Consider the following 20,460-nt stretch of genomic DNA (forward strand, 5'->3'; position numbering starts at 1 on the left):
TACCATAGAAGCCAGGGCATCCCTTTATATCTAAACGTAAACTAAAGACCCTTTAACTTGTATAACGTGCAAAAAAAATTGAGGGGGGGTGTGTTTTTGATTTTTCTCCAATTAGTTTTTCAGTCAGTCAGTGGTCGGCGAGTGTCTCGTCTGTCGTTGTGTTTCTCTCTTTATCCCCGTTGTCCTGTTACTGTTACTGTCCGTTACGTTAGCCTGGGAAATGACTTGGTGATGCTCACGCCTCACCCAACTGCCACTGTCTCACTGGCCCACATAGCTTCTACTGTACTGTAAGCCAGCACCATCTCCTCACCCCTCCACGTCCTCACCCCTCCACGTCCTCATCCCCTGCCTCACCCCTCCACGTCCTCACCCCTCCACATCCTCACCCCCTGCCTCACCCCTCCACCACTTCACCCCTCCACTTCTTCACCCCTCCGTCTTCCACAGTGTCTCGTCATCTTGTGATGCCTTCAGTTGCTCTTTTGTGTGTTTTTTTGTCATTTGTATCTGTTATTGAAATCTAACCGCAAGAGTATCAATGATGATGATGATGAAGATGATGGTGCGTCTTCAAGTAATGTAGGAGGGCCTACTCATTTCCATCAAGTTAATAAGAAAGGGTCAGATGCTTGGGCTTTAGGTAATGGGATAGGGTAACTTGATACTGAAAAGCACTGACTAGAACTGTTGTAACAGCGAGCCATCTTGACAAAAGGTGCATCATCATTGGTTCACTGCCTCCAGGTGTAATATATATATAGAACTCCTTCACAGAATCATTTGTACCTTCTCCTCCATTATTTCTGTTTGAAAAGCATGACCTATTTATTATAGTTCTTTTAAAGCCTGCATAGTCTGTATATTTCTAGATTTTGTTCGCTTTTTTTTCTTCTTATTTTGGCTGCCTCATTTTGTTTATTTTAATTGTTGCTATGGTGATTACAGTGGACAAATGAGGAAGGAATGCGACAGGCTGCAGTGGCCAATCAGTTTGTCCCGCTCAACACAAACCCCAAGGAGGTGCTGGAGATGAGGAACAAGGTATGATGTTGATACAGGCGTCGGTAGGCTGTCATTTCAACATGGCTTTGGTCTCGACCATCGGCCCTACACCCGAAGTGTGTATTTCTCTTGCACACTCCCCATTATGGATTTAAAAGCACTGGATTTGTGTAAGGATTGCTAGAAAGGGAGATTCCACCATTGATAAATCCATGAGAGGTCATGTACAAGTGCACACTTCGGGAGAAGGGTAGAGAATCTAGATGTTTTTCTGGCTTGACCGTTTGTATCCAAAAGCTCTCATTCTGTCGACTACCACTGTCCTCTAGATCAGAGAGCAGAACCTGAAGGACATCACGACGGCAGGGCCGGAGTCCCAGGTGCTGTGTGCTGGAAGCATGGTGGATCGCTCCTTTATCCAGGTGAGTCCCTCCTGCGCCCCACCCCTCCTGCACTACGCCCCGCCCCACAGCCAGGCAACCCCTGCAAAATGGCAATATGTGTGCTGCTTACCCTGAGTCAGACCTGCATTCAAATACTATTTGAAATCGTTAAAAATTCTTAAACTGGGCTGGATTGAGTTACCTGGTGCAATGTAACAAATACAATAGTTCCAAAACTGCAAACCCTGCCCTCTAAGCTGACTAAAGCAAATGCTAGAAGTATATGAATGATTTCAAATAGTATTTGAACCCAAGTCTGACCTGACCCCCCCCCCCCCCCGGCTGATATTTAAGTGAACTTAACTTACCTTATTCTTTGACCACAGAGAAGTTCAGTGTGGCAGGTAAGTAACATGGCGGTCAGAGGTAAACCTCATGCTGCGTCACAGGCCGGGTTGTGTTCATCGCCTTTGGTTGATTTGGGTTTGCCGCCTCCTTTTGTTGGTTAACCCCAACATGCTGTTAGCCTTCAGGTCTGTCAGATTGCTTTCATGACTTCAGAGTTGAGTTTGCATGTTGTTGGTTTAAGGTCCTGTTCATTATCTGACCTTGGTTGGATCCCACTCATTTGCTGTTAGTCAAATTGTGTTAACTTACACGTTTATTTCTCTCTGTGAGAGAATTCGTTTTTGAGGAGATTGCTGAGGCCATTGTTGGAGTGTTTATGTTCTAAACCTTAGGACCTTTATTGTTACCTGAATTGAACAATAACTGCTGGTTGTCTCTGAACTGTTTCTTCACTGTTTAGCTGTAACTGTTGGTAGCGTCATTTGAGAGATATGATTTAATTATACTGTCTTATGCATTGCACTCGGTTTGTGTTTTCAGTACATTCACACTTCAATGTGAAGTGTGGTCTTGCAATGCATGGGCCTGGCATATTTCTTACCATTATCATGCTTGACTGCCCCATTTTCCTCACTGAAACAAACTCTGCATGTGTGTGTGTACTGTATGGCGAGTGTGTGTGTACTGTATGGTGAGTGTGTGTGTACTGTATGGTGAGTGTGTGTGTACTGTATGGTGAGTGTGTGTGTGTACTGTATGGTGAGTGTGTGTGTGTACTGTATGGTGAGTGTGTGTACTGTATGGTGAGTGTGTGTACTGTATGGTGAGTGTGTGTACTGTATGGTGTGTGTGTGTACTGTATGGTGTGTGTGTGTACTGTATGGTGTGTGTGTGTACTGTATGGTGTGTGTGTGTACTGTATGGTGTGTGTGTGTACTGTATGGTGTACTGTATGGTGTGTGTGTGTGTGTGTGTGTGTATGGTGTGTGTGTGTGTACTGTGTGTGTGTGTGTACTGTATGGTGTGTGTGTGTGTGTACTGTATGGTGTGTGTGTGTGTGTACTGTATGGTGTGTACTGTATGGACGCGTGTGTGTGTGTGTGTGTGTGTGTGTGTGTGTACGGCAGGGTTTCTGTTAGGAAAATGTGGCACTGGACAACGTGACCGGGAACATTTTTATTTAAAGAAATTCACCAGACCCGCGCATTAGAGCTTCCATCCACGATGCTCAGAATGACAGAAATCACATTTAGATTTTATGGTAATTAATCTTTACAAAACATGCAACTCCTGTAATGAAGCAGCCAATAAAACCTCAATTTTCAAACATTTACCAAAATGCAAATTGAGGCAAAACACCATTCCTAAACAGTGCGTTTGATATGAGCGGTATAGGACAGAGATGAAAATCCCTGTTTGAAATTTAGAAAGAGGGTGAATCTAAAGATACAACAACTAGCATGGGTTGCTAATATGACTAGGATTGTGACTAGGATTGTGCCTTTTGGCTTCTGGACAACGAAAGAAAGTTGATATGAAAACCAATAGAACAGGAGAGGAATGTTGCATGAGGAAGTCTTCTATAGGCAGCGTGTGACAAAAGGCCTAGATGATTATTGAGTTGCAGCTGTCAGCGGAAAAACATCTCAAATATGGGAAGACAATGTGTCTGGAGTATCATTTAAAATGTTGAGACAAGAGGAGGAGGAGTGGTGGTGTGTGGCTATCTCTAGAATGGATCCATTTATTGTTTCATGTAAATTGTTTGCCGTTTGTTTGTTTATTTTGATCAATTCGCCATTTACATATGTAGCCAGCAGCAAAATGAACCGTTAATCTCCGTCATTTTGTTACAATGTTTATTTGTTACAATGCAGTAACAGAAATGTATGTATTACTAATTAGGCCTACTGTCATTTCTCATTCTCAGAGTTGAAACGTTTATTGGTTTATTTCATAACCATAATTTACCAGTTGTTTTGTCTGTTGTTTGGAGTAATGAGCTTGTGTCTTGTTTCTGTCTACTTAATGCCTGAGCACATAAGTAGCCTACTTGGCATGCTGGCGCAATTGTAGGAATGTGCCCATTTCGTATTCTCAGTCACCACGTCCACCACTAATAAGCTGAGCTTCAGTCTTTTTTTTTTCCTCACCTCACACAGTAAGTAACAAATACATTATTTATTTTTTACCGCCCATAAATCAAATCAAATGTATTTATAAAGCCCTTCGTACATCAGCTGCAATGCAGGTGTAGAAGCACGGTGGCTAGGAAAAACTCCCCAGAAAGGCCAAAACCCTAGGAAGAAACCTAGAGAGGAACCAGACTATGAGGGGTGGCCAGTCCTCTTCTGGTTGTGCCGGGTGGAGATTATAACAGAACATGTCAAAGATGTTCAAACATTCATAGATGACCAGCATGGTAAAATAATAATAATCACAGTAGTTTTCGAGGGTGCTGCAAATCAGCACCTCAGGAAGAAATGTCAGTTGGCTTTTCATAGCCGATCATTAAGAGTATCTCTACCGCTCCTGCTGTCTCTAGAGAGTTGAAAACAGCAGGTCTGGGACAGGTAGCACGTCCGGTGTGTGAAAACGTTATAAAGTACCTTTCCTTTGCGTACAAACGTCTTTCTGTCCTGAGCTCACTGGAGTGGGAAACTCTGAGGGCCTGGAATAGAATAGTGGATACAATCTTGCAAGTTTGCGAGAGAGCTTCAGGACTGATCCAGTTGATTGATTAGATACAATGTTGCACTTCACTAGCTGTAGCTCAAATCAAGACCGATAGAAAGGGAGGCAGACAGGCTGAGTAGAGAGAGATGACTGGGATTTGAAAGAACCAGAATTTTCATTATTTATGTTTTTATTTGTCGAGTTTATGTATTTTTACTTGGTTGATCAAGGTCAAACGCTGCATTGGACATTGAGTTCCATGCACTCGCTTAGGCCAATGATCACGGTGTATCAGTGTGTCCTTATGGCAGAGGCCAGTGATCACGGTGTATCAGTGTGTCCTTATGGCAGAGGCCAGTGATCACGGTGTATCAGTGTGTCCTTATGGCAGAGGCCAGTGATCACGGTGTATCGGTGTGTCCTTATGGCAGAGGCCAGTGATCACGGTGTATCGGTGTCTCCTTATGGCAGAGGCCAGTGATCACGGTGTGTCCTTATGGCAGAGGCCAGTGATCACGGTGTGTCCTTATGGCAGAGGCCAGTGATCACGGTGTGTCCTTATGGCAGAGGCCAGTGATCACGGTGTGTCCTTATGGCAGAGGCCAGTGATCACGGTGTGTCCTTATGGCAGAGGCCAGTGATCACGGTGTGTCCTTATGGCAGAGGCCAGTGATCACGGTGTGTCCTTATGGCAGAGGCCAGTGATCACGGTGTGTCCTTATGGCAGAGGCCAGTGATCACGGTGTGTCCTTATGGCAGAGGCCAGTGATCACGGTGTGTCCTTATGGCAGAGGCCAGTGATCACGGTGTGTCCTTATGGCAGAGGCCAGTGATCACGGTGTGTCCTTATGGCAGAGGCCAGTGATCACGGTGTGTCCTTATGGCAGAGGCCAGTGATCACGGTGTGTCCTTATGGCAGAGGCCAGTGATCACGGTGTGTCCTTATGGCAGAGGCCAGTGATCACGGTGTGTCCTTATGGCAGAGGCCAGTGATCACGGTGTGTCCTTATGGCAGAGGCCAGTGATCACGGTGTGTCCTTATGGCAGAGGCCAGTGATCACACAGTGTATCAGCTGATGCTCTCACATTAGTTTAATTGATATTTGTATATTTTAATTCAGATTTGTATGATTAACCACGCAACAGTGATTTTGAGAAATGAGAACGTTATTATGTGGTGGCAGGTATCCTAGTGGTTAGAGCGTTGGGCCAGTAACCGAAAGGTTGCTGGATCGAATCGCTGAGCCATTCTGCCCCTGAACAAGGCAGTTAACCCACTGTTCCCCAGTAGGCCATCATTGTAAATAAGAATTTGTTCTTAACGGACATGCCTAGTTAAATAAAGGGTAAAAAAATAATAATAACTAAATGTAACTGTTTCGCGAAAATGCGCCTATGAAAATCATAACTAGCACCCAGATCAGTAGAAATGAAACTCACACGCCGCCTATGAAGTCTTTAACAGAATCGACTCTGGTCGGATTTTCAAACAAGGCCTCATAATATGAAGACAAATATTCAGGTTTCAAACAATTTAAGTATGCTTTAAAAATATATACTGCCTTCAGCTAACATTGTGAAGTGGTGGTGACGCGCTGATAGCCTGCCTACCGTTGTTTTTTTCTCTCGGTCAATTTGGCCGGCAACAATTGTATTTATTGGCTTTATTTTGTATTTATTTGCCAAATGCCAGCAATTACCGGCTAACGGAAACCCTGGTGTACGTGTGTGTGTTTTCTCTGTGTGTGTGTGTGTTCTCTCTGTGTGTGTGTGTGTTCTCTCTGTGTGTGTGTGTGTTCTCTCTGTGTGTGTGTGTGTGTGTTCTCTCTGTGTGTGTGTGTGTTCTCTCTCTGTGTGTGTGTGTGTGTTCTCTCTCTGTGTGTGTGTGTGTTCTCTCTCTGTGTGTGTGTGTGTTCTCTCTGTGTGTGTGTGTGTTCTCTCTCTGTGTGTGTGTGTGTTCTCTCTCTGTGTGTGTGTGTGTTCTCTCTCTGTGTGTGTGTGTGTTCTCTCTCTGTGTGTGTGTGTGTTCTCTCTCTGTGTGTGTGTGTGTTCTCTCTCTGTGTGTGTGTGTGTGTTCTCTCTCTGTGTGTGTGTGTGTGTTCTCTCTCTGTGTGTGTGTGTGTGTTCTCTGTGTGTGTGTGTGTGTTCTCTCTCTCTGTGTGTGTGTTCTCTCTCTGTGTGTGTGTGTGTTCTCTCTGTGTGTGTGTGTTCTCTCTGTGTGTGAGTACTATGAACGTGTGTGTGTGCTCGGGCTGGGTTATGCCCCCCTCACTCAGTTTACTATTGCAGGACGCCCCTCTGTCTGACTGTACGGACACTATTGCCGACCTCGATCTGTCAGAGGCCAATAGCCCTGCTAAGTCTTTTAGAAAGGTACTTCCTGACCATCCATGACCTCTCACATGACCTCTCACCTCTCTGATGCTACTCTGTGTGATTTCATTAATAGACCCTATTGTCCAGACTCGAACTGCTTTGAAATGCTCCATACTCAACTTATCAACTTATTTTGAAAATGTCAGTGTTAGCATCGCTTTGAAATTGTGACAAGATTTAATTTTGTGACGCACAACAGGCCTGTTTTTAAGCAAGAATTTGTCTTGTGTCCCTCCCTGTCTGTACCACTAGGGGGAGCTAGTGACAGCGTCTAAGGCCATCATAGAGAAGGAGTACCAGCCACGTGTCATCATAAACAAGAAAGGCCCAAACCCCTTCAATAAGCAGTATGACCAGGAGCTGGAGGATTACCGCAAAGAGGTGGAACTCAAACAGAAAGGACCCGATGGTAAGACCTGCCACCGTTCTGCTCTTAGGGCACGTTTGACCTAAACAGAAAAATAACCAACTGCAGTGTTTTCACCATTTTATACCCTATTTTCTCCATTTAATTTGCAGTAGTAGTAGCAAGACAAAACAGCAAAGATTCAGAATCACAATAAATCGGTGGGGTCTGAGTAGTTCTCCACAAAGCTCCCAGAGCCCACGACCCGTCACCAAGCAGGGCGACATGGAGAGAAACTGTTGTTGCATCATTCATCCAGTACAGGGTGAAGAGTCCTTCCAGCTCTCTTCAGCTGGGCCTGGAGAGGGCCTGTCCCCCTCTACCTCACCACAGAAGCCCCCACTGCCGCCAAAGCCCCTCTGTATCCCAGAACAGGGAGCTGGAGTTGGACTGGTCATCCCTGGGGTCTCTGAGCCTACCCCCACAGCCTCCTCCAAGGCTGCCTCTCCCTCCTCCTCTCTCCCCAGCCGAGACATTCTGACTGGGTCGGGGGGCAGTCAGGGGAGCCCAGGGACGTCCACGGGGTCGGGGACTGGGGGCTACGGGGAAGAGTCCCTCTCAGAGTCTCCTCACAAGGAGTTTCACTGTGCCGTGCTGAAGGCTCTCAGCACCACCAACACAGAGCTGCCTGCCCTCACTGAGGTTCCAGGTACTGACTGCAGACTGACTCTGGCCTGCCCTCCTGCTCTCCGTCCTGAACTCTGACCTTTGACTGGAGTCCCTTTTCTCTCTCTCTGAGGTTAATCCTGCTCCTGTCCTGCCCACTACTAGGCCCCCAATCCCCAATTCCTCAACACCCGTCTGTCTTCTGCCTATCCACCTTCCTCCTGGTTCAGGGTGCAAAAGGACCAGGTTTTCCATAAATCCCAGTTGGAGTTTTCCCGTAATCAAAAGGGAATCAGCGGGGAGGTAATCCTCCAACTGGGAATCATTCAACTAGTATTTCTGGAAAACCTGGGAATTTTGGGATAAGTTTCCAGAATTTTGAAACCCTCCCTTACCATCTGATTTGACTGATCTCTGTTTAACCAATGGAATCCTAATGCTGGTTGTGGTTCTCCAAGGAAGCCTTCCCAAATGAACATGAATTGACCCCTCTCATCAATCACTCCTGGGAAAGAGACTCTTCCTCCATCCTCCTCCTCCTCTTCCTAACATGGACCTGTGGTCCTTTTGGGGTTTGTAAATGTTTACTACTAATCATCTGGCGTCTCCAATGGAAGTGGTTTCTTCTCTGGGGCGAAGGTGGACGTACATGGGTCTTGTTGCCACTGGGGGCTTTGTTACTTCCTCAGTGTGTGACTGTCTATCCTCTAATAATAATCAATACCTGTGTTTTCCTCTGTTTTCTGACTGTGCTATTTTAATTTACTGTATGTGGTGGTTTAAGGGTGATGTGTGTTGTAAAGAAAAATGAAATCGGTTATTGACAATCTTGAAAAATCAATGATTTCATTGCTCTAATCTGACCTGTTGACAAACTATTTCATTTGTGAAATGGACTTTAAATAAAGTTTGATTTAATTTCCTCCCCCAGACTCCTCAGATGCGTTACCAGAGCCTGAGGAAGAGGCAAAGGGTCAAAGTCCGACCCGCACACCACCCAGCACCCCTGTCAGAGCAGAGGAAGGTTAGTTGGCCTAGTCTGCCCGGCAACAAGCAACACAACATTTCAGCATGGCTTCATCTGGGCGACTACTGAGTGACAACATTCAGGGTCAACAACAAGAAATGCTGGGACTGGGCTTCCTTTCTATGTCTTCCTTTTGATGTCTTTAACATTGTAACTGTAGGTGCTGTTGAATGCGATGTTTAATGTGTAATAACAGGCCAAGAGGTTTGAGGCTAATTGAGGGCGATAGGTGTAGATTGGATTGTATGGGAAACAAACCAACTGTAAGATCAGGTAATGTTCAGTGGAATTCAGATGGAGCATTATGACGTTTTCATTCCAAGGAATGTCCTCAAGATCAGTAGATTTCTACAAATGGGTACTATACCAAAGAGCCATAACTTTTAGACAGCTGGGTGATTTTCTTCTTTCTTACATGAGATTAAGATTGAAGTTGGTTATGATATTTTAAGAAAACATTTTGTTTTATATTATATTTATCCCTCTTGGTCTTTATTACGGTTGGATTACACCTTTTAACGACGGCAGGAGAATGTCCAATATAGTGACATCACTGTTTCTAAACACATACGGCAGGAGAATGTCTAATATAATGAGGCTACTGGTTCTAGAACTATAAAGTACAGTTTCTCAGAGACACTTGCCATGGCTTATACGAGAAGGAATGCATCAAGATCTATGGTTATCCCCTGACATTCACAAGTCAGGCTGTGCTCTCCCAGTGTAAACCATGGACAAACTGTTCTCTCTTTACTAGGCCATTTACTGGTGTAATCTAATCAACGATGGTCTTACAAGACTGTAACACATGTTTACGTTACTTCCAATCCCTGTTCACTTCTCCATTCTCCATCTTTTGGAGTCCTCGAAGAATGGCTTGTCACCATTCTTTTTTTAAAATTTAATTTCTCCTGGTGTTTCTCCTATTTTCATTTTGATGTTATAATTTTAACACTGTGGTGGCTGTGATTGACCTGCATCTATAGACGTGTGTTTCTACCTGTGCTTCTTCTTCTTTTTTGTGGCTGCGTTACTATCAGGAGATGGGAATGCTAAAGAGTACCTGTTGCCATAGTAAGTACGTACTGTTCCAGCCACCTCCACCCTCATGGCTTGTGATCAAACCATTAACCCCTCCGTTCCTTGCATGGCTTCACTTTTCCGACTCTTCTTCCTCTCTCTCGTTCTCCTTCTCTGTGGCCCAAACCCATCCACTCGGGTTGAGTATCTATTCCTCCTCACTATGGTCCTTGACTTCCTGTTCTTTCATTCTTATTTCCTTTTGTTGCCAGGTGCCAATTCAGAGGTCCTCCCTGTCGTAAAATATTTCACAAATTATGAGATTGATGTACAAAAGACAAAATGGCGGCCTCCGTTCTCAGGCTTTTCTTCATAGTGCAAAATCTCAAAACAATATGTAGAGATCGTTATCAGATTATGATTCATATGGTGACTCATAGGATGGACAGGTTTCTCTCCTGTTTGAACTGAACACCACTCAGAAAGGTTAGACACCCATCCTCTATGGCCTTATTCCCATACAGTTTATGGTCTGTGACAGTGGAGAGATCTGAGATAGACCCAGCAAACACATCTCGTTTTAGGTTTCTATTCCTTCCCGGAGTTGACCTATTGTGAACTTTAACCTTTTTGAGTATTACATGCAAACATCTTATAATAAATCTATATTAAATCCCTAAGTTCCTGCATTACGATTCACATGAAATGGGTAATGTATGTAGTTTTTTTTGTTTTAAATGTATTGAATGTTATATTTCTTTTCCAGATGAGTCCAATCTCAGGTATACAGCGTTCATGTATTTGGCTGTAGTAGAATAAATGCTTTTGTCGCTTTGCTAAGTGTGAAGCTTGCTGTTGGCTTAATGGTAAAGGTGATAAACAGCTGTTTTTCCTCAGTGCTTTGTGTTATGCCTTATCTTTGACTACATTCTGAGGAGCTTCAACTCTTCTGTGGATAATTAGTCTAATGTTGATATCAATAGATCAGTAATACCAGTTGGAAATTGAGCACGTTGTCTGGTTTGTTGTGTACACGGTCACAATTAGAGACCAACTGCTGACGCTGCACAATGGTTCTTAAGCAGCATGAAGCCGATGCACTATACCGATGGATATTAGCGAGGAGCACACTAGTTGACACTACAAGATCCCTCGGCACTGAATATACATGTGTATCTGAATAAATCAATGATTAAATACTTGGAGCACATGAATATGGTCTTACTGGACCCTTTTCACACTACTGAGCCAAGCTGTACTGTGCCGGCCTGGATACATGTCCACACTAGTTGCTGGCATTTACACTCTCATTAACATCTGCTAACCATGGGTATGTGACAAATAAAATTTGATTTGATTTGGAAAGGACAGTTAAAAAAATAAAATGTTTGAATATATTTTTTTTTGGAGCATTAAATCATTGTTGGGCTTGGCTTTGTGGAATGATCTAGTGTTGTACTTGTCTGAGTCGTCAATGTAAAGCTAGTCGGTGGAGATGGCTAGCGTTGTACTATGTATAGGCATGCCTCGGCTGAGGAGCATGCTGTTTGATTGGTGCCTAAAGATTCTGATCTGCAGAGGTACTGTAGCCTGTCCGTTTTCATGGATGATGTAGTGCTACAGGCCTTTAGCTCTGTGTTCTCCACGAGTTGAACTATGGAACAAAGACTAAATGATTGCAGGAGAAAATTAGAGATATCACTCCTCCCAAGTGAGAGTAAAGTGATCTGTTAATAGCTAAATCTCTTATTAGCTTTGAAATGGGTAGTTTTGTCTGCATTGCAGGCCCTGCATATGAACCATTTCCCCCCCCTCACAGATTCTCAGCTGGAGCACACCTATAAGGATGAGAGTGATCAGGCTACACTGAGACAGACCCTCCCTGACCTGACCCCAGACGATGAACCCTCTGACGCCCCAGTCCCCGCCCTCCCTGCCGAAGATCCTGCCACTCCCGCTGCCACCGCCGTGGGAGAGGAGCCTGCTGATGCTGCCGGCGACCAAGACTGCGAACAGGACGGCGATGAATCCCCCAGCAAATCGCCTTCCAAGAAGAAGAAGAAGTTCCGCACTCCTTCCTTCCTCAAGAAAAACAAGAAGAAGACTGAAGAAAAGGAGGGAAAATCAAAGGAACCCTAGACCAGACCTCTCCTCTCAAGCTTTGTAACCCTTCGCTTCCCCTTGGGCGAGCCACAACCTTTGACCCTACATGCTTAGTATTATTTGTCTGGCTTTATAACTCTGTTCACCTCCTAGTGTGTGCCAATTTTATATTTAAAAAAATAAAGGGTCAATTGCTTATGAAGTTTTAAAACCGGTCGCTCTGTGGTGAATGACTGTGCGTCCGGTCTGGTTCAGTGCAGCTGCGTGTCTATTTAGGCTACTTTAAGTGAGCAGTAGATTTTTATTTCCCTTTTTTTATTTGTTTAAAACAATGTGTTTTACTAAAACCTGATTTAACCACTAGAATGTATTGGGATTGTATCTAATTATATCAGTGTCTTTAAAAAAACAAAAAAACAAGGAGGGCAAAAGCAAAGAAACGCTTGAACTGTCATTTAATTAAACTGGTGGAATCTGATTCCAGATTTAAAAACTACCAACTGCACGGTGCTAATTTCTGATGTCTAATATTAGCGTTAAATCTGTTCACTCAAACAGCATTGGGTACAAGAGCAGGTTTTCCTCTCTGCAGTATAACTGGTGGGTGTATATGAAAGGGCCGGATGGCCGTGGTAAAACACTACCGTTTATACAGATGCATTGTGTGACTCATGTCCCGCGACCCCGTAAGACCTCAAATCATGTTGAGAATATCAGTCACCACCTCTATCAACCAGGGTTGGTGGTACCTGGTGAGACTGCTGGTATCGCACCGGTCTACACAGGCTGTATGGCCATGTGGCGGGAATGTGTAGGGACGAGGGCAGACGGTGTTGTTGTTGTATAATCCTGTATCCTTGGCTTGCTTTAGCTCTCCCCTCCTTCCTCACCTAATCACTCCAATCACAGGAAAGACTAATGGAACATAAGAGGACAACATATGGCTACAGTTACAAGAGGGAACGCAGATTTTCTATGGTTAATGATATAGTCATCTTTTGTTATTCTCAATAACAAAAACAAATTGAGTCATTTTCACTTGCTGTGAGAGCACTGTGAACTGAAACACCTCAATTACAATATAACACTGCCTGGAACTCACTGTTGTTTTACCATTTGCTTTTAGAGAACCGTAGGCTTGCCTGGATCCAAACAGAAGGTGAAACGAAACCATTCCATCTGGATTCAGGCTAATAGTGGGTATATGGAACGTAGGAATATCGTTGCTTTAAGGCACATCTCACTGTTTTAACGCTGCATGCATAACCAGTGACCACACCTCAATGGACTATCCTGTGAAACCCCTCTGAAATGAAAAGACTGTCTCAAGAAAACATCTCGCTTTCAAGTTGCACTCAAGACCCTATGGAGATAGTAACCAATCTAGTTGGTGAGATCGTACAGCCTGGTCCCAGATCTGTTTGTGCTGTCATGCCAAACTGGGACGATAGGAGTTGGCAAGGCGACACAAACAGTTCTGGGACCAGACTAGCGATCTTACACCTTGTCTTTTTAAAATGTTTGGCAAGCAGATGGGCATTAATACTGGATAATGTCATTCATTAATTCCACTTGTCTTGGTTTAGCTTGGGGCGTCAGGGTAGCCTAGTGGTTAGAGTGTTGGACTAGCAACCGGAAGGTTGGAAGTTCAAATCCCCGAGCTGACAAGGTACAAATCTGTCGTTCTGCCCCTGTTCCTAGGCCGTCATTGAAAATAAGAATGTGTTCTTAACTAACTTGCCTGGTTAAATAAAAGTAAAATAAAAAGCTTGGTTTAGACCACTATAAAAATCTAGCCTTGTCCCAGATCAGTTTGTGCATTCTTGAGAATGACCAAAGGAGTTAGCAAGGCTGCAATAACTGCTCTAGGACAAGGCTATTCTAAACCTGCTATATTACATGATGTAATCTGAGAACATTAGCCTGTTCCCTGAACCTGAAGGACTGCATGGCATGAAACTAAGGCTTTGAGCTTGTATTGTATGTCTCTCTCCATTATGACTGTAACTCACTAATACTTTGCAATTGTTGTGCAATTTATTTTATTTTGTGGTCAATTGTTTTAAACTCACAGCAATGTATTCTTTGAACTATTTCCCATACAAACGTGTCGTCATCCCATCTATCGCTTCACCTCCATTTTCTTCATGGAACTGTTTTGTTTTTTAACCATTAATAAAAATCCTTCCTTCAAAACCAATTTGTTTTTGTGTGATTAATTAAATATCTGTCTTAAATTACTTTGTTTTATACAGTGGTGTAAAGTACTTGTGTAAAAAAATACTTTAAAGTACTAAAGTTGTTTTTTTGGGTGTATCTGTACTCTACTATTTATATTTGTGACTACTTTTACTAAACTACATTCCTTAAGAAAATATTGTACTTTTTACTCCATACATTTTCCTTGACACCCAAAAGTACTCATTACATTTTGAATGCTTAGCAGGACAGGAAAATAGTTTAAATTCACACACTTATCATCCAAACCTCCATGGTCATCCCTACTGCCTCTGATCTGGTGGACTCACTAAACAGAGAACATCCCTGGTCATCCCTACTGCCTCTGATCTGGAGGACTCACTAAACAGAGAACATCCCTGGTCATCCCTACTGCCTCTGATCTGGGGGACTCACTAAACAGAGAACCTCCATGGTCATCCCTACTGCCTCTGATCTGGAGGACTCATTAAACTGACATGCTTTGTTTGTAAATTGTCAGTGTTGGAGTGTGCCCCTGGCTATCCATAAATTAATAAAAACAAGACAATGGTCCCATCTGGTTTGCTTAATATAAGGAATTTGAAATGATTTATAATTTTACTTTTGATAGTTAAGTATATTTTAAACCAAATACTTTCTCAAGTAGAATTACTGGGTCACTAACTTGAGTCCTTTTCTATGAAGGTATCTTTACTTTTACTCAAGTATGACGATTGGCTACTTTTTACACCACTGGTTGTATATTGTATAAGATACTAGAACAACTAATTATTTACAGCACCAAAGATGCTCTCATTTTAGTTGGCTATGTAAGTGCACTGTTAAGGGTTTACACAAGGCGGTGCTGTATAGCAGGTCAAATCACAAGGAGTCGCACTCCTACTACAAACATTGACCTTGTACATGCTGGATTTCTGTCGTGAAACAAAGCCAAATAATGACATTCTCTAAAATACAGTTGAACTCTGAAGTTAACATACACCTTAACCAAATACATTTAAACTCAGTTTTTCACAATTCCTGACATTTAATCATAGTAAACATGAACAGCGTTCATCCACCTCTGGCCTGCTCGCCTCCCTACCACTGAGGAAGTACAGTTCCCGCTCAGCCCAGTCAAAACTGTTCGCTGCTCTGGCCCCCCAATGGTGGAACAAACTCCCTCACGACGCCAGGACAGCGGAGTCAATCACCACCTTCCGGAGACACCTGAAACCCCACCTCTTCAAGGAATACCTAGGATAGGATAAGTAATCCTTCTCACCCCCCCCCTCCCCCTTAATGAGTTAGATGCACTATTGTAAAGTGGCTGTTCCACTGGATGTCAGAAGGTGAATTCACCAATTTGTAAGTCGCTCTGGATAAGAGCGTCTGCTAAATGACTTAAATGTAAATGTAAATATGTAAACATGATCTGTCTTAGGTCAGTTAGGATCACCACTTTATTTTAAGAATGTGAAATGTCAGAATAATAATAGAGTGATTTATTTCAGATTTTATTTCATCACATCCCCAGTGGGTCAGAAGTTTACATACACTCAATTAGTATTTGGTAGCATTGCCTTTAAATGGTTTAACTTGGGTCAAACGTTTCGAGTAGCCTTCCACAAGCTTCCACAATAAGTTGGGTGAATTTTGGCCCATTCCTCCTGACAGAGCTGGTGTAACTGAGTCAGGTTTGTAGGCCTCCTTGCACACACATGCTTTTTCAGTTCTGCCCACAAATTTTCAATGTGATTGAGGTCAGGGCTTTGTGATGGCCACTCCAATACCTTGACTTTGTTGTCCTTATGCCATTTTGCCACAACTTTGGAAGTATGCTTGGGGTCATTGTCCATTTGGAAGACCCATTTGCGACCAAGCTTTAACTTCCTGACTGATGTCTGATGTTCCTTAAATATATCCACACAATTTTCAAACCTCATGATGCCATCTATTTTGTGAAGTACACCAGTCCCTCCTGCAGCAAAGCACCCCCACAACATGACGTTGCCACCCCCGTACTTCACGGTTGGGATGGTGTTCTTCGGCCTTTTTCCTCCAAACATAACGATGGTCGCTCTGGATAAGAGCGTCTGCTAAATGACTTAAATGTAATGTTAAATGATGGTCATTATGGCCAAACAGTTATATTTTTCTTTCATCCAACCAGAGGACATTTCTCCAAAAGTATGATCTTTGTCCCCATGTGCAGTTGCAAACCGTAGTCTGGCTTTTTTATGCCAGTTTTGGAGCAGTGGTTTCTTCCTTGCTGAGCAGCCTTTCAGGTTATGTCGATATAGGACTCATTTGACTGTGAATATAGATACTTTTGTACTCTCTTCCTCCAGCATCTTCACAGGGTCATTTGCTGTTGTTCTGGGATTGATTGCACTTTTTGCAGCAAAGTACGTTCATCGTTAGGAGACAGAACACGTCTCCTTCCTGAGCGGTATGACGGCTGCGTTGCCCCATGGTGTTTATACTTGCATACTATTGTTTGTACAGATGAACATGGTACCTTCAGGCATTTGGAAATTGCTCCCAAGGATGAACCAGACTTGTGGAGGTCAACAACAACAAAAAATCTGAGATCTTGGATGATTTCTTTGAAGGTAGGCCTTGAAATACATCCACAGGTACACCTCCAATTGACTCAAATGATGTCAATTAGCCTATCAGAACCTTCTAAAGCCATGACATCATTTTCTGGAATTTTCCAAGCTGTTTAAAGACACAGTCAATTTAGTGTATGTTAACTTCTGACCCACTGCAATTGTGATCTGTCTGTAAACAATTGTTGTAAAAATTACTTGTCATGCAAAAAGTAGATGCCAAAACTATAGTTTGATAACAAGAAATGTGTGGAGTGGTTGAAAAATGAGTTTTAATGACTCCAACCTAAGTGTATGTAAACTTCTGACTTCAACTGTACATTCAAGGGGTTTATGTACCCTTTCGATTCAACTAGCCATCAACAAGGTAAAGCGGTAGTAATGAAGACACAGCGTAATGGTATCACTGAGTGTAGTGGGTCATTAAGTGTTACAGATTATGGTGTGGATGGATCCAGGCTTGTTCTAGATATGTTTATTGTCTTACCTACTCCTATGGTCATTGATTGTCCATAATAGTTGACAGCACAAACGGATATGGGACCAGGCTAGATGGATGCTCAATAACATCAAGAGCAGTTTGCAACTAATTTCTTCTCCCAGAGAAAAATGAGACACTGCTGAATGAATATAAGACAAAGGACAAGGCCAATAAGTTCATAGACCGACGCTTTGGGGAATATGACACCATCATGGACCCAGAGGTGAGAGGTTTTCAATGGAGAGACGTAAGATCGGACACACGTCTCTGTTCTCTTCTCTGCCCATTTTACATAAATCACAAAACTATCTCTAGCAGAGCTGCACCTTGGCTAGCTGCTTTTAGGAACGAGGGTGTATTTAAAACCGCACAGTAAGTTGGACATTGAATTTTATAGAAGAGTAGGGAGGTAGGCAATAAATAGGCCCTAGAGGCAAAATAATTACAATTTAGAATGAATACTGGAGTGATAGATGTGCAGATGATGATGTTCAAGTAGAGATACTGGGGTGCAAAAGAGCCAGAGGGTAAGTAATAATATGGGGATGAGGTAGTTGGGTGTGATATTTACAGATAGGCTGTGTACAGGTACAGTGATCAGTAAGCTGCTCTGACAGCTGAAGCTTAAAGTTAGAGAGGGAGATATAAGACACCAGCTTCAGTGATTTTTGCAATTGGTTCCAGTCATTGGCAGCAGAGAACTGGTAGGAAAGGGGTCAACAGGAAGTGTTGGCCCTGGAAGATGACCAGTGAAATATACCTGCTGGAACGCGTTCTACGGGTGGGCGTTGCTATGGTGACCAGTGAGCTGAGATAAGGCTTCACCTAGCAGAGACTTATAGACGACCTGGAGACAGTGGGTTTGGCAACGAATATGCAGTGAGGGCCAGCCAACGAGAGCATACAGGTCGCAGTGGTGGGTAGTATATGGGGCTTTGTTGATAAAACGGATGGCACTGTGATAGACTACATCCAGTTTGCTGAGTAGAGTGTTGGAGGCTATTTTGTAAATGATATCGCCAAAGTCAAGGATCGGTAGGATAGTCCGTTTTACGAGGGTATGTTTGGCAACAGGGTAGCCTAGTGGTTGGAGCGTTGGACTAGTAACTGAAAGGTTGCAAGGTCGAGTCCCCAAGCTGACAAGGTACCAATCTGTCGTTCTGCCCCTGAACAGGTCAGTTAACCCACTGTTCCTAGGATGTCATTGAAAATAAGAATTTGTTCTTAACTGACTTGCCTAGTTAAATATATAAAAGAAACATGAGTGAAGGAGGCTTTGAAATAGGAAGCCAATTCTAGATTTAATTTTGGATTGGAGATTTTACATTCTAACCAGACACCGAGATATATTGTGAATTTTTCAGTACATATGTGGCAATTATTTATTTCAGAAGGAGCCAGCAAAACTAGTGTATGTGTATGTGCTCTAGGTCATTTGACACCATTAGACAAGCACCTGGTTATTCTTGTAACTGTTATGGCCAACTATGGTTACACCTCTTGTTTTTTTTTCTAGAACAGGGGTGTTCCTTTCAGAGGAGTAAGCAGGATCACATATACTGGTTAATCCCGTAGAGTGCCACGGTCTGTTGCTGTGGTCCTACCTGACTCAACAGGTTCCATGTCCTAATATGAAGACAATATCATAACGGTGGCTAAATGCCAGAGGTGACGAACCATTAAGAGGAGTTACTATGAGTATGACGTAAGAAGGACAAATGTATAAGTATTCTGTGCCAAGACCGGAAGGCAGTTGTTTTCATGATCCAGCTCGGCTTTTATTATGAAGTAATAAAAAGTATATTTGAACTCACGTGCTCCGGTATTTATGAAATATGATTGACCAAATATTTCCACGACAGTATTTGTAGTTGTCCACATATTCTAGGTCAGAACCGTCTAGAGTAGGGATGCTAGTCGGGCGGGAGGGTGCAGGCAGCGATCGGTTGAAGAGCAAGCACTTAGAGGAGAGTTGTATGGCATTGAAGCTCGTTTGGAGGTTTGTTAGCACAGTGTCCAAAGAAGGGCCTGATGTATACAGAATGGTGTCGTCTACGTAGAGTTGGATCAGACAATCACCAGCAGCAAGAGTGACGTCATTGATATATACAGAGAAAAGAGTCGGCCCGAGAATTTAACCCTGTGGCACCCACATAGAGACTGCCAGAGATCTGGACAACAGGCCCTCCGATTTGACACACTGAACTCTATCTGAGAAGTAGTTGGTGAACAAGGCAGTCATTTGTGAAGCAAAGGCTGTTGAATCTGCGGATAAGAATGTGGTGATTGACAGAGTCGGAAGCCTTGGCCAGGTCGATGAAGACGGCTACACAGTAATGTCTTTTATCGATGGAGGTTATGATATCATTTAGGACCATGTGCGTGGCTGAGGTGCACCCATGACCAGCTCGGAAACCAGATTGCATAGTAGAGAAGGGTACGGTGGGATTCAAAATGGTCGGTGATCTATTAACTTGACTTTCAAAGATTTTAGAAAGGCAGGGCAGGATGGATATAGGTCTGTAACAGGTTGGGTCTACAGTGTCTTCCCCTTTGAAGAGGGGGATGACCGTGGCAGCAGTCCAACTTTTGGGGGGCATCTCAGTCGATACGAAAGAGAGGTTGAATAGGCTAGTAATGGGGGTTGCAACAATTTCGGCGGATAATTTTTGAAAGAGAGGGTCCAGATTTTCCATCCCAGCTGATTTGTTGGGATCCAGATTTTGCAGCTCTTTCAGAACATCAGCTGTCTGGATTTGGGTGAAGGAGAGGGGGGCGGGGGCTTGGGCAAGTTGCTGCGGTGGGGGTTGAGATGTTGGCCGGGGTAGGCGTAGCCAGGTGGAACGCATGGCCAGCCGTAGAAAAATGCTTATTGAAAGTATCGATTATCGTAGATTTATCGTGTTTCCTAGCCTCAGTGCAGTGGGCTGCTGGAAGGAGGTGCTCTTACTCTCCATGGACTTTACAGTGTCCTAAAACCTTTTGGAATTAGTGCTACAGGAAGAAAATTTCTGTTTGAAAAAGCTAGCCTTAGCTTTCCTAACTGACTGAGTATATTGGTTCCTGACTTTGTAACGATTGTCGTCGGGAGAAGGAGAAGAGGACCAAGGTGCTCCTCCCATGTCCAGGCGTCCATTACACGCTGCTTGGTCCTTTGGTGGTGGGTAGTTCTGTAACGATTGTCGTCGGGAGAAGGAGAAGAGGACCAAGGTGCA

At 43.5% G+C, this 20,460-nt stretch overlaps 1 protein-coding gene across 12 annotated transcripts in view; it reads left to right on the forward strand.

Annotated features, from left to right (window-relative positions):
• add1 (adducin 1 (alpha)) overlaps positions 1-14,150 on the forward strand; it is a 49,456-nt gene extending 35,306 nt beyond the window's left edge. For 2 of the 12 annotated variants that reach the window (XM_064977386.1, XM_064977388.1), the window contains exons 11-17: positions 949-1,044; positions 1,335-1,427; positions 6,702-6,785; positions 7,041-7,197; positions 7,454-7,843; positions 8,732-8,824; positions 11,667-14,150. In XM_064977386.1, coding sequence (XP_064833458.1) covers positions 949-1,044; positions 1,335-1,427; positions 6,702-6,785; positions 7,041-7,197; positions 7,454-7,843; positions 8,732-8,824; positions 11,667-11,986 — 1,233 coding nt within the window. In that variant the 3' untranslated portion in view covers positions 11,987-14,150. Of the gene's footprint in view, positions 1-948; positions 1,045-1,334; positions 1,428-6,701; positions 6,786-7,040; positions 7,198-7,453; positions 7,844-8,731; positions 8,825-9,867; positions 10,744-11,666 lie in introns of those variants that run through there. The other 10 variants (XM_064977390.1, XM_064977396.1, XM_064977387.1 and 7 more) reach the window with 7 other exon arrangements.
• The last annotated feature ends 6,310 nt before the right edge of the window (positions 14,151-20,460 follow it).

Source organism: Oncorhynchus masou, chromosome 11 (genome assembly GCF_036934945.1).
Source record: "Oncorhynchus masou masou isolate Uvic2021 chromosome 11, UVic_Omas_1.1, whole genome shotgun sequence".
In the NCBI taxonomy this organism is placed as follows: domain Eukaryota; kingdom Metazoa; phylum Chordata; class Actinopteri; order Salmoniformes; family Salmonidae; genus Oncorhynchus; species Oncorhynchus masou.